At 38.9% G+C, this 10,922-nt stretch overlaps 1 protein-coding gene across 1 annotated transcript; it reads right to left on the reverse strand.

The window, feature by feature from the left end:
* On the reverse strand, nt 8,492-10,326 carry LOC104771614 (cannabidiolic acid synthase-like 1). Its single transcript, XM_010496167.2, has one exon. It carries the CDS (start codon nt 10,273-10,275, stop codon nt 8,659-8,661), a length of 1,617 nt encoding a protein of 538 aa, XP_010494469.1. The 5' UTR covers nt 10,276-10,326; the 3' UTR covers nt 8,492-8,658.

Genomic DNA, 10,922 nt, shown 5'->3' on the forward strand with positions numbered 1-10,922 from the left:
CATACAAGAGATCATCATTGCTTATCAAGAAGAAGAGAGAGGACCTGCCTTGGAACAGTATGAACCATATCCTCTCTATAGGGATTTTTTGCTTGATTTGTCAAAGAAGAAGGCTCAAGCTCAAGATGAGAAGGATCTTGAAGACCTTGGAGGAGTTATCATCCCAATTAAGCTTAAGGATCCAGGTCCATTCTATCTACCTTGCACACTCAGCTATCTTCACTACAACCAGTGCCTATGTGACTTGGAAGCATCTATTAGTGTGATGCCCTATTCTATAGCTCAAAAGCTTGGGCACACTGACTTCAAGTCCACCAACCTTCATGTATGCCTAGCTGATGGGTCAAATAGAGATGTGGTTGGCAAGTTGGAGAACATTCCAGTGAAGATAGCGAGAGCAAGGGTTCACACTGATTTTGTGGCTCTAGAGATGGACAAGGAGCCTGAAGATCCTATCATTCTTGGGAGGCACTGTTGGAGCAGTTATTGATGTCTAGGAAGGTCTTGTGACTTTGAACATTGCTGAGGGTATAGCTATGAAGTTCAACATCTATAACCCAACCAACCTTCCTACCATTGATGATCAGCTTTTTACTATCAAGGACAAAGGTGGTCAAGAAGGTTTAAGTGGTGAGGCAACTCCAAAGGCTAAGCCCTCTCTTCAAGAAGATTCTGTGGAAAAGCTTAAGAGTTTAGTTCAAGAGTTAACTGGTATGGTTAAGGATCTCCAAGTCAAGCTAAACAAGAGGTCTTTGAGGAAAGCAAGACCAAGGCTCAAAATCAAGAAGAAATATGGTTTGTGTGTTAAGGGTGAGGTGATCAAGGATCAACTTCACAGTGATCAAGAGGTTCCAGGGAGGATTTCATCACCTCCTTGGTATCTAGACCAAGTCTAAGAAGGTAACCAAAGTCAAGCTTAGTGACTCTAAACAAGCTCACTAGGGAGGAAGTCCCTAAGGTATCCTTTGTCAATATGCTTTATTTTCTTAGTAGTTTTGATGTGTTTTCTTTTATGTTTGTATTCAATCGATAAGATTAGAGAGGAACCAGATCATTAAAAGCCTTTGAGGATTGAACAGATTATCATGGAAAGGTGGAAGATATCAGCTAGTAGGCAACAATAGATTTAATAATCTTTTAATTATGCTAAACCAAAATATTGTAATTAAATTGCAAGATTAAACAGAAAATAAAAGAGATGTAAATTCAGATGGATGAAACGCTAGGCCTAGGAAAATTCTCATGAAATCATGGTAAATCAGATCAATTAATTAAGCAAGCAAGATTCAATAATTAAGCACCGTTCTTGAACTCTAAACATAATTGTAAAATAAATCAGTTCTCAATGCAAATATTATCTAAGTTTAAAACCAGAAAATGCAAATCTCTTTGTAAAATTTTAGGTTAAAAATCAGCAATAAAATCAAGTTTAGATAAGTTCACAAAATCACTAATTCAAATATCTTTGCAAGAAGTAATTTGGCTCATCAAAGGTTTTTTCAGGAAAATCTATTATATTCTCATATCAATCAATAATCCTAAGATCTAAATCCAGATGACTAATCAAAGATCTAGCATTAAGAACAACCAAAGATGAAGATCACAAAAGATAATGAATCCAAATAATCAATCAATCTAGCAATCCATAAAATCCCTAATGAGAAATCCTAAACCTAACAAGCAGATCTACTCAGACATAATTGTAAGAACACAAATCATGAATAAAATAGATAGCATTAAGAGATTAAAAGAAGAAGAAAATGAGTTCTGAATCTTCTCTGAAAGAGTTTTGATTCTTCTCTCCAAAAGCTCTCTAAAAATCTTTGAGGGTTTCTCTCTAAAAAGTTGCAGGGAAAAATAAAGCTTTGGTCTAAACAATGACCTAGAAAACCTATTTATATTAATAAAACACTTACAGGGACTAATGATGCAAATATAGAGAACTTTGGGGTAGTTTTGTAAATCTTCAAAACTTGTGGGAAAACTTCCATCGATCGACACTATCATTTGCATTAACCGATGCATAGCTCTGAACTCGTCTCCCAACTTCACAACTCAGCCTCAATGCTTTAATGTGCTCCAAATCCTTCTATCTAACTCCATTATGCTCCTATCCATGCTAAATCCTATAAAACCTGTAAAGACTCTCAACGACTCTAAAAACACCAAAAAGACTCTATAGATAAGACTTATATCATGGCCAAAAACACCTAAAACCCATGATATATCAATTCCCCCAAACTTAGCTTTTGCTTGCCCTCAAGCAAATCAAGAACTTAATCTGTAGAAAAGGTTTGAAAATGCGGAAACTCCTTTTCTTTTTAAAGTATTGCCATGATCATTCAAACCATAATCCATATGCTTAGCAGATAAATCCAAATCGAACCACCAAGTACTTCTCTGTTGGCATTTGTATCATCCCAAATTTCACAACATCCTCTATTAAGTCTTCATCGATGGAACTCATCAATTCGATCAATGTCAAGAACCTTCTAGACTTATTCCCGTACAATACCATAACAAGCAAAACAATATCTTTAACACATGTGGTACTCTTTCTCTCCCCCAGACTTATCTTATTTAATCTTCCTTTGAGCTTTTGTTTATTTGTTTTTTTTTTCTTATTATTATTTTTTTTATCAAAGGTGTAGGCGATTAATGGGGTCATCGGTAATTTACCTACAGCAAATAATCAAGACATAAGAAGATAGGTGAGGTTTGAAAGTGGGATCTCAGCTCCTAAAGCTTGCAAATAGACCATCTAGAATCAATGTCCAAGTTACTAGTACTATGATGCAAGTTGAATGAGCTGTACTTAAAGATTTTAGACAAGCATATCACAATCTTTACTGATTTGAGCCTTAGATGTTCACATGCATTCAAATCAACCATTTCCCTTAACATTCATTAATCAAGAACATGAATCAATTCTATGCAATGCTTAAACTCATTTGGCTTGGAGATTGAGACAATGGTGGTCTCTCATAAAAAAAAAATATGGATTGAGCTTTAGAAGAATGCTAAAGGTAAGAACACTTAGACACATACAAGAACAAAACCTTGTCTACCCAAAGGCACCCAAAGTATTCAGCCTACAATCTAAACCCAAATGATCCTAGTGCTACCCTTTAACTTCTTCTCTTCTCTTTCACCCTTTTCTCTTTTAGTTCTCAAGTCTTAGGAGAGGTTTCTTATTTGATATTTCTAGTGGGATGGGGGATTCTTACTTAATTGCTATGGTTCTCTTTTCTTCTTATTCTCAAGACATACAAGCATTTTGCTAGACTTTTCTTTTCTTTCTTTTCTTTCCTTTAACTAGAACCATCTTCAAAAAAAAAATTTCACTTCCCATCCTTTCACTAGACTTTGCTTAAACACATTCTCCTCTTAAAGACTCTACCCTTTTTCTTTCTCTTTTTCCTCTTTTCTTTTCATAACAGCCAAGTCCCAAACCCAACAAGTGAACCACCTAGTCCTATCTAGTTTGAAAAATGCAAACTAGAACTACACAAGGCTTTACTCTTGTCAGTTCAAACCTAACATTTTCTACCAAGCTCAATCCCAAAAATAGGCCTCACATACACAAGAATAAACATGGCTTGAAAGAAGGGTTGGTTAAGAGGTAGGGAAACTGATTTAATGGTTTAATCAGCTACTTGGATCAACAAGAGTGGTAAAAAGGAGAAAGATGATCCAAATATGTATATAGTATCCATGAGTTTAAAGCAATGCACACATTGATAATTGAAAGTCAATATTAGGTTCTTATTAGTAGGAAATGGCATTCAAATCACAACATGGTCAATTTAGACCAAATGCAATGTAGGAATTCAAGGCTTGGTTCAATCTTATGCTTCTAACCACTCAACTAGCATCAAAGTACTATTAACTTGGGCATTGATCCTAGTCTAGTGAATTAAGCAAGCTAACAAGGCAAAACTCATCATAGATCCCTAATGCAAATATTTAACAGTCCTACATGAAACATGCTAAACAAGATCCTAATATGTAATGCAAACTACATGAACACTCTTTTCTTATAAAGATTTTTGCAAAAAAATTTCAAATTTTTAGGGTTTTTCTATGCCTTAGATGCTATGCAAATGCTAACATGATGATGCTAAAAATTTGAAATAAGAAGATAAAACACAATATCAAATGCTATCTCAAACCCTCCCCCAAACTTAAATCACACAGTCCTCTGTGTTAAAGAAATTTGATTGAGGATTCAAGATCAAAAACAAAACACAATATCAAATGCAATGGTATTTACAAGTGAAGGTGATAGTGGTACCTTAAGGATTGGAGAAGAAACTGTCTACATCCTCTTGCAAGCTGTCAAAAGTGTAGTTGGGGTCTTGTTGGTGACTTGGAGATGGAGATTAGGGCAGCTCGACGATGGCGATCGACCGGGACTCGGTCGAGTACGTGCTCGAGTGGGGGGGTCGAGCTGGACTGCAGATTCCAAAATTCTGTCCTTGCTGCTGGTAGAACTGGTGCAAGAGTGCTGGATCCATGAAGTACTAGGGTGGGATGGGAGGGTAACCTGGATATCCTGGATAAGCAGCTGGAGGTGGGAAGCCATAAGGTGATCTGGGCTGGAACTCAGCCGAGTGCATTTGGGGTGCTCGGTCGAGTGGGTGCTCGAGTGACCCGGTTGAGTGCCTTGAAAATTGTTGTTCTCAGCTACTTGAACTCCTCTTCCTCTGATTTGGCTCGTACATTGAAGATCTAGCTGGTTCCACAGGGTTTGCAACTCTTGAAAGTGCTTTAGTTGAGCTACTCCTCTTCAAAGGACTAGATGGTGTTGGTGAAAAATTTCCAGTCTTCAACTCAGCCATTTCCTTCTTTAAGCCCTTGATGGACTTAGTCATGTTGCCCACCTTCTTCTTCAGCTTTTCATAATTCTTCCCATGCCACGTATTCCACTTTTGCAAAAGTGTCAACCTCTTGCTATTCTCCCTCACTCCTCTACTATCCCTTGGGTTGGGCTCATAATCCTCAAAGTAAAACTGCTCCTCCCCATCAGCCATTTGCACATCTCCAGCTCCATCAACTCTAGGTTGAACTATCCCATCAAACAAGAACTCATCAGCTGGCTAAAAGTCGATGTTGGCTCCTTCTTGAATGGTGGTTAGCTCTTGGTTAGGCAAGATCAACTGTTTTTTCCCAACTGTTAGAAGCTCAAAGTTGAAAATGTGATTTCCTTGATGCATCTCCTTGGCTAATATGAGAGTAAAGGTGAGGCAGCTTGAGTCAATCCATCTTGGTGAGACCTTTTCTCCTCTAAGTGGGACCTTGGCAGCTTGTAGAATTGGAGTGATGATGCCTCTAATGGTTAGTGCTCCCCTTGAACATTTGTTTTGCAACTTGCCCACCCAACTTCTCAAATATATCATGTGGTCAATGAGCACCATTGCAAGGTCAGTCTCCACAGTGCTCCCAAGAATGATGGTTCGATCTCTTGCCTTGAGGATGATTCCATTGAGAGCCATATCAATCATCTTCAACTCACCCTCATTGAGATTTTCAGTTTCCTTCCTAGCAAAGAAGGTGTTTGCTAAGGCCTTGTGGAAGTACCTTAGGACTGGGCTTCTTATCTTTGAACTTTTGGTCTTGGAGGATGAATAGGTGATGTTGTCTCCAATGGTTTCCCAAATGGAATAGAGCTCTTCTCTAGGTATCATCAAGCTCCTTTTACTCCCAACTTCAAAACCAAACACATTTGCTATCTTCTTCATTGGAAGCTCATACTTCTTCCCCTTGATTGTGAAGGTAATGTGACCAGCTCCAAACTCAGCATCCTTCCTTGCATATGTGTGCAGCTTGACTGTGGCAAGAAACTCACAACTCTCTTCTTTGTAGCCCTCCATGCAAAGCCCCATGAACTTGGTTAAGTTGCTCTTCTCAAAAAGATACTCCACATCTTCATCAATTGCTAGCTTCTCCATGGTTTCCTTGTGTGGATATCTAGTCCCCACGAACTCCATTCTCATGAATGCTTCATAAAGTTGCCTCTTTGTCAAGCCACAAGATTCTGCTTCTCCATCATCCTCTCCTTCTTCTTCTTCACTTTCTTCCTCACNTGAGGTAGCTTGAGTCAATCCATCTTGGTGAGACCTTTTCTCCTCTAAGTGGGACCTTGGCAGCTTGTAGAATTGGAGTGATGATGCCTCTAATGGTTAGTGCTCCCCTTGAACATTTGTTTTGCAACTTGCCCACCCAACTTCTCAAATATATCATGTGGTCAATGAGCACCATTGCAAGGTCAGTCTCCACAGTGCTCCCAAGAATGATGGTTCGATCTCTTGCCTTGAGGATGATTCCATTGAGAGCCATATCAATCATCTTCAACTCACCCTCATTGAGATTTTCAGTTTCCTTCCTAGCAAAGAAGGTGTTTGCTAAGGCCTTGTGGAAGTACCTTAGGACTGGGCTTCTTATCTTTGAACTTTTGGTCTTGGAGGATGAATAGGTGATGTTGTCTCCAATGGTTTCCCAAATGGAATAGAGCTCTTCTCTAGGTATCATCAAGCTCCTTTTACTCCCAACTTCAAAACCAAACACATTTGCTATCTTCTTCATTGGAAGCTCATACTTCTTCCCCTTGATTGTGAAGGTAATGTGACCAGCTCCAAACTCAGCATCCTTCCTTGCATATGTGTGCAGCTTGACTGTGGCAAGAAACTCACAACTCTCTTCTTTGTAGCCCTCCATGCAAAGCCCCATGAACTTGGTTAAGTTGCTCTTCTCAAAAAGATACTCCACATCTTCATCAATTGCTAGCTTCTCCATGGTTTCCTTGTGTGGATATCTAGTCCCCACGAACTCCATTCTCATGAATGCTTCATAAAGTTGCCTCTTTGTCAAGCCACAAGATTCTGCTTCTCCATCATCCTCTCCTTCTTCTTCTTCACTTTCTTCCTCACTCTCACTCTCAATCTCCTCTTGTTCAACCTCAACTGCTGGCCTCTTCCCTTTTGCCTTGTTTCTCCTCATGAACTCCATAAAAGTTGGCTCCCTTTCTTCTTCACTTTCAGTTCTCTCAGGATCTTCCTCAACTGACTGGTTCCTTGAACATGACATCTGACTCGACCGGCCACTCGGACCACCACTCGGTCGAGTGCTTGATCGAGTGGGGCGTCGAGTGGTTCTTCCAGCTTCTCCTCTTGATTCAAGGTGAGCATCACGACGTTCCATGGAGCTTGCAGCCGCTTGTTGAGACTTCCTAGTAATCTTTGAAGACATTTTCGAACAGAACTGAAGAGAATAGACTCAAAGCTTAAGGTTAATAGGTTAGTGACCCAAAAACTTAAAAGAGCTAAGCTTGAGCAAATGATGAACTTTGGGAGAGATTTTAAAACTTGATTCTAGTTGTTTTGAGCAAATGAGAGAGTGTGAGAGGTATAGGATCGTGTAAGCTCTATTTAAAGAAGCTAAGGGGACAAGAAGACAAGGGTGGAGCGTCCATACCATTCAAATTTGAAATGAGAATCTTTGACCTGCTTTTTGCTGCCACTCGACCCCACACTCGACCAGCACGTGGTCGAGCTCCCTTGACCCAAGTTTGAAAATTCAATTTTTTCTTCTTTTTCTTCCCTCCACTCGATCATTCTAGAGAAATAAGAGTCGAATGGGCCTTACTTCTTTGCCAACTCGGTCGAGTACCTCTCATGGGCTGGTCGAGTGGGCTTGCGAATCTCCTTCTCCAAGTCCAACCAAAAACAATTGCAACTACAACAAGTCTGGTATGTTGCAACTCAAAATCAAAATTGATTAGGAACCCGATTTCGGTTGAGGAGTTATGTTTTCTAATCGGGTTCTAATCGGTTTGAAATCAGGTTTCCTTTGGTTTGTAGACTTTGTCACTCGATTTAACAAATAGTAAACCAATTAAACCTATCACAATGGTGAAATAGATGATAGCTTCTATCCTATGAAGATACAAAACTTAAATTACAATGTCGGGTGTATATAGGTTGAGAATAATTTCAGGAAAGCCATCTGGAACGAAGGTAAAGTTTGGGTTCTATCTGGTATAATATCAGGGAAAATATGTGTTTTCCGAAAAGAAAACAAATACTAAACTGCTTTGACCGATTATTACCGGTTTTGAACTCTTAACCAGTTTAATCGATTTAATTCACCGATTTCCTACAATCGAGGCCCACCTTATCCAATTTTTTGAACCATGTGGATATATTAATGTGTCCTGAACATGGGACCAGAAAACTTATCAAATTATTAATGACTCGGTATTGTGAGTTTCAGTATGTTTAAACTTTAAAACCTAAGGCCGACTTTCGTCCCTGCTCGACGGGTGGGTCTTGAAGTCGTAACCAAAACTTTGTTGACTTTTTGGGTAGATATTTAAGAGTTTATATAGAAATAAATTGTATTGTTGTGGAAGAGTAAGTTTAATCATCCTGTATTAAAAAATAGTACTACAAGTTTTCTTTAATAAAAGTGAAGAACTTACACTTGCTTGCTCTTGAAGAAACTGTTTTTAGTTAAACATTTAAACCATGAAATCTTTATTCCGAGACACACTTTATATCACAAACACACAGAGAAATCTTGAATACTTGGAGCATCATCAAGTATTCAATAAAAAAAACAGATGATTTCACAGTTAAAAGACTAGCTCATAGGCTATTTTCAGATATCGTCAACGGACTTGAGTAGAGGAATGCTCTGTTCATTGCAGAAGAAACCTGTTGGATCAACACTAGTTTTCACCCTCACCAACCTCTCGAAATTGTTCTTGAAGTACTTCACTCCCCAACTCTTTCCTTCATCGTACTTTGTCTTATCTTTTCCAAGATACATCCCCAAATCCATATCCAAGAAATTGACATAAGCTCCTCTTGGAGATTTCGAGACATAAGGAGTCATAAGATCGTAAACACCCTGAACCCATTGGAGATACTTCTTTGTATCGGCCTTGTTCTTGTCTTCCTCTTCTCTCCAGAAAGCCAAATACTGAATCTCATAGAGATTCCCTTCTCGATGTGGGAATGGCGTTTCGTACTCTGCGATCTCACTCATTCTCCCACCAAATGGAGTTAGTATGAGCTTTGCAAGACGAGCCTCAGGCGCCTCCATTCGCTTCCATAGCTCTTGAACTGCAGCCTCGGGTATTGGTTCTTGAACGAAATCGTCTTTTCCCTTGAAAGAGAGAGATGTACGCTTCCTATTCGCAAGAACACCAAGTGATTCTCCTTCAGCGAAATCAGCAAACCAGAGTACAGACTCAATCCAACTCATCTCTTTGCAATCTTCAATCTCAAGAGTTAACTCCGGAAACTTTTCTCCCATCAAGGCCACAAGATCGTTCACGGAACCAAGATAAAGTCCAGTGAACAACGCATGCACCATGTTCTCGTTCGATCTCTCCATTGTTACACTGATAAAAAGATCATCAGTAACCTTATCCGCAACGTACTGCCACTTGTTGATGACCTTAACAGCTTCTTTCTTCGATGTTTTCTTGACTTTAAATACGGTTACAGTGGAAGGAACCTCGACTAACTGAATCTTCCATGACAGTACAACGCCAAAGCTTGATCCCCCGCCTCCACGAATCGCCCAGAAGTAGTCCTCTCCCATTGCTTGTCGGTCAAGTATCCTCCCACTCGCGTCAACAACAAGTGCATCGATTATGTTATCAGCTGCCAAACCGTATTTTCTAAGCAACGTACCGTAACCTCCTCCGCTAAACTGTCCTCCGACGCCAACGGTTGGGTGAATACTGGCTGGGAAAGCAAGAGATTTGGCGGTTTTCCCAATCTCAAAGTACAACTCGCCAGTGGTTGCTCCGGTTTGGACCCAACCAGTCCGGTTATGGACGTCAAGTGATATAGACCGAAGTTTTCTCAAATCGATGATAACAAATGGTTTGTCGTACGCGACGTAAGATAGACCTTCCCAGGCGTGACCAGCGCTGCGGATCCTTACATGGATACCGTGCAGCCGTGCGCATCTGATCACGGCTTGAACGTCACTTGCTTGAACCGGAGTTATGATTGAGACCGGTTTAGGTGTTTCGGGAACCGAGAATCTAGGGTTTTGTATGGAAGAATCTAAGATGGAGAAAAAGGAAGAGTCTTTAGAGGTGTGTATGACTTTGGATCCGACGGTGTTGTCGTTCATGCGGTGAGAAAGACACCTAAGGAAGTCTTCGTGGTTAGTGGTATGAGCTGAAACTAGTGGAGGCAGAGGAGAAAGAGACACTAGAAAGAGTAAGAGAGAGAGCAAAAAGCTTGACAATTCCATTTTTAAGATAGGTGATGGTGGAGAGTGAGTGTAGAGATGGGAGTGATTTTATAGGAAAAAAAGAGTAGAGGGAAGCCCTATCTTTTAGGACCCTATAGAATTTTGACGTCGAAAAGCAAAACCCAAATTATAAATTTGATTAATCGTCATTTAAAGTGAGTAGATTGAAATAGTTTTTTTCATCTTTCTAAATACGAAAAACTCAGAAAAAAATGTAAAGAAAGGTTTATGAAAACTATCGGTGGCGGATCTAGAACACTTTTTAGTATGGGGCACACGTCACACTATAACAAAAAAAAAAAAAAAAATTATATAAACATAAAAGTAAGTTTTGTAATAATTTTAAAACTGTAAATGAAAGAAATATATTTTTCATCACTATTTCATTTTTTATTTTATTAAATGTTTTTCTCTCAGAAAAAAAGACTATTATTTAAAAACTGTTAATTATAGGTTACATTAAAAATTAGTATATGAACAAATTATCTATTAAATGATAAAATAATATGATTTATAAGTTTTATGAATAACAAATCATTTTGTAAAACTAAAGAAAATTAATTCATCTAACCAGAGAATTTTCACATTATAAATTAATCACAAAAATAGTTGCTTATTATAAATATGTTTGATGTATTTAGAACTAG

The sequence above is a fragment of the Camelina sativa genome, chromosome 20 (genome assembly GCF_000633955.1).
Source record: "Camelina sativa cultivar DH55 chromosome 20, Cs, whole genome shotgun sequence".
In the NCBI taxonomy this organism is placed as follows: Eukaryota; Viridiplantae; Streptophyta; class Magnoliopsida; order Brassicales; family Brassicaceae; genus Camelina; species Camelina sativa.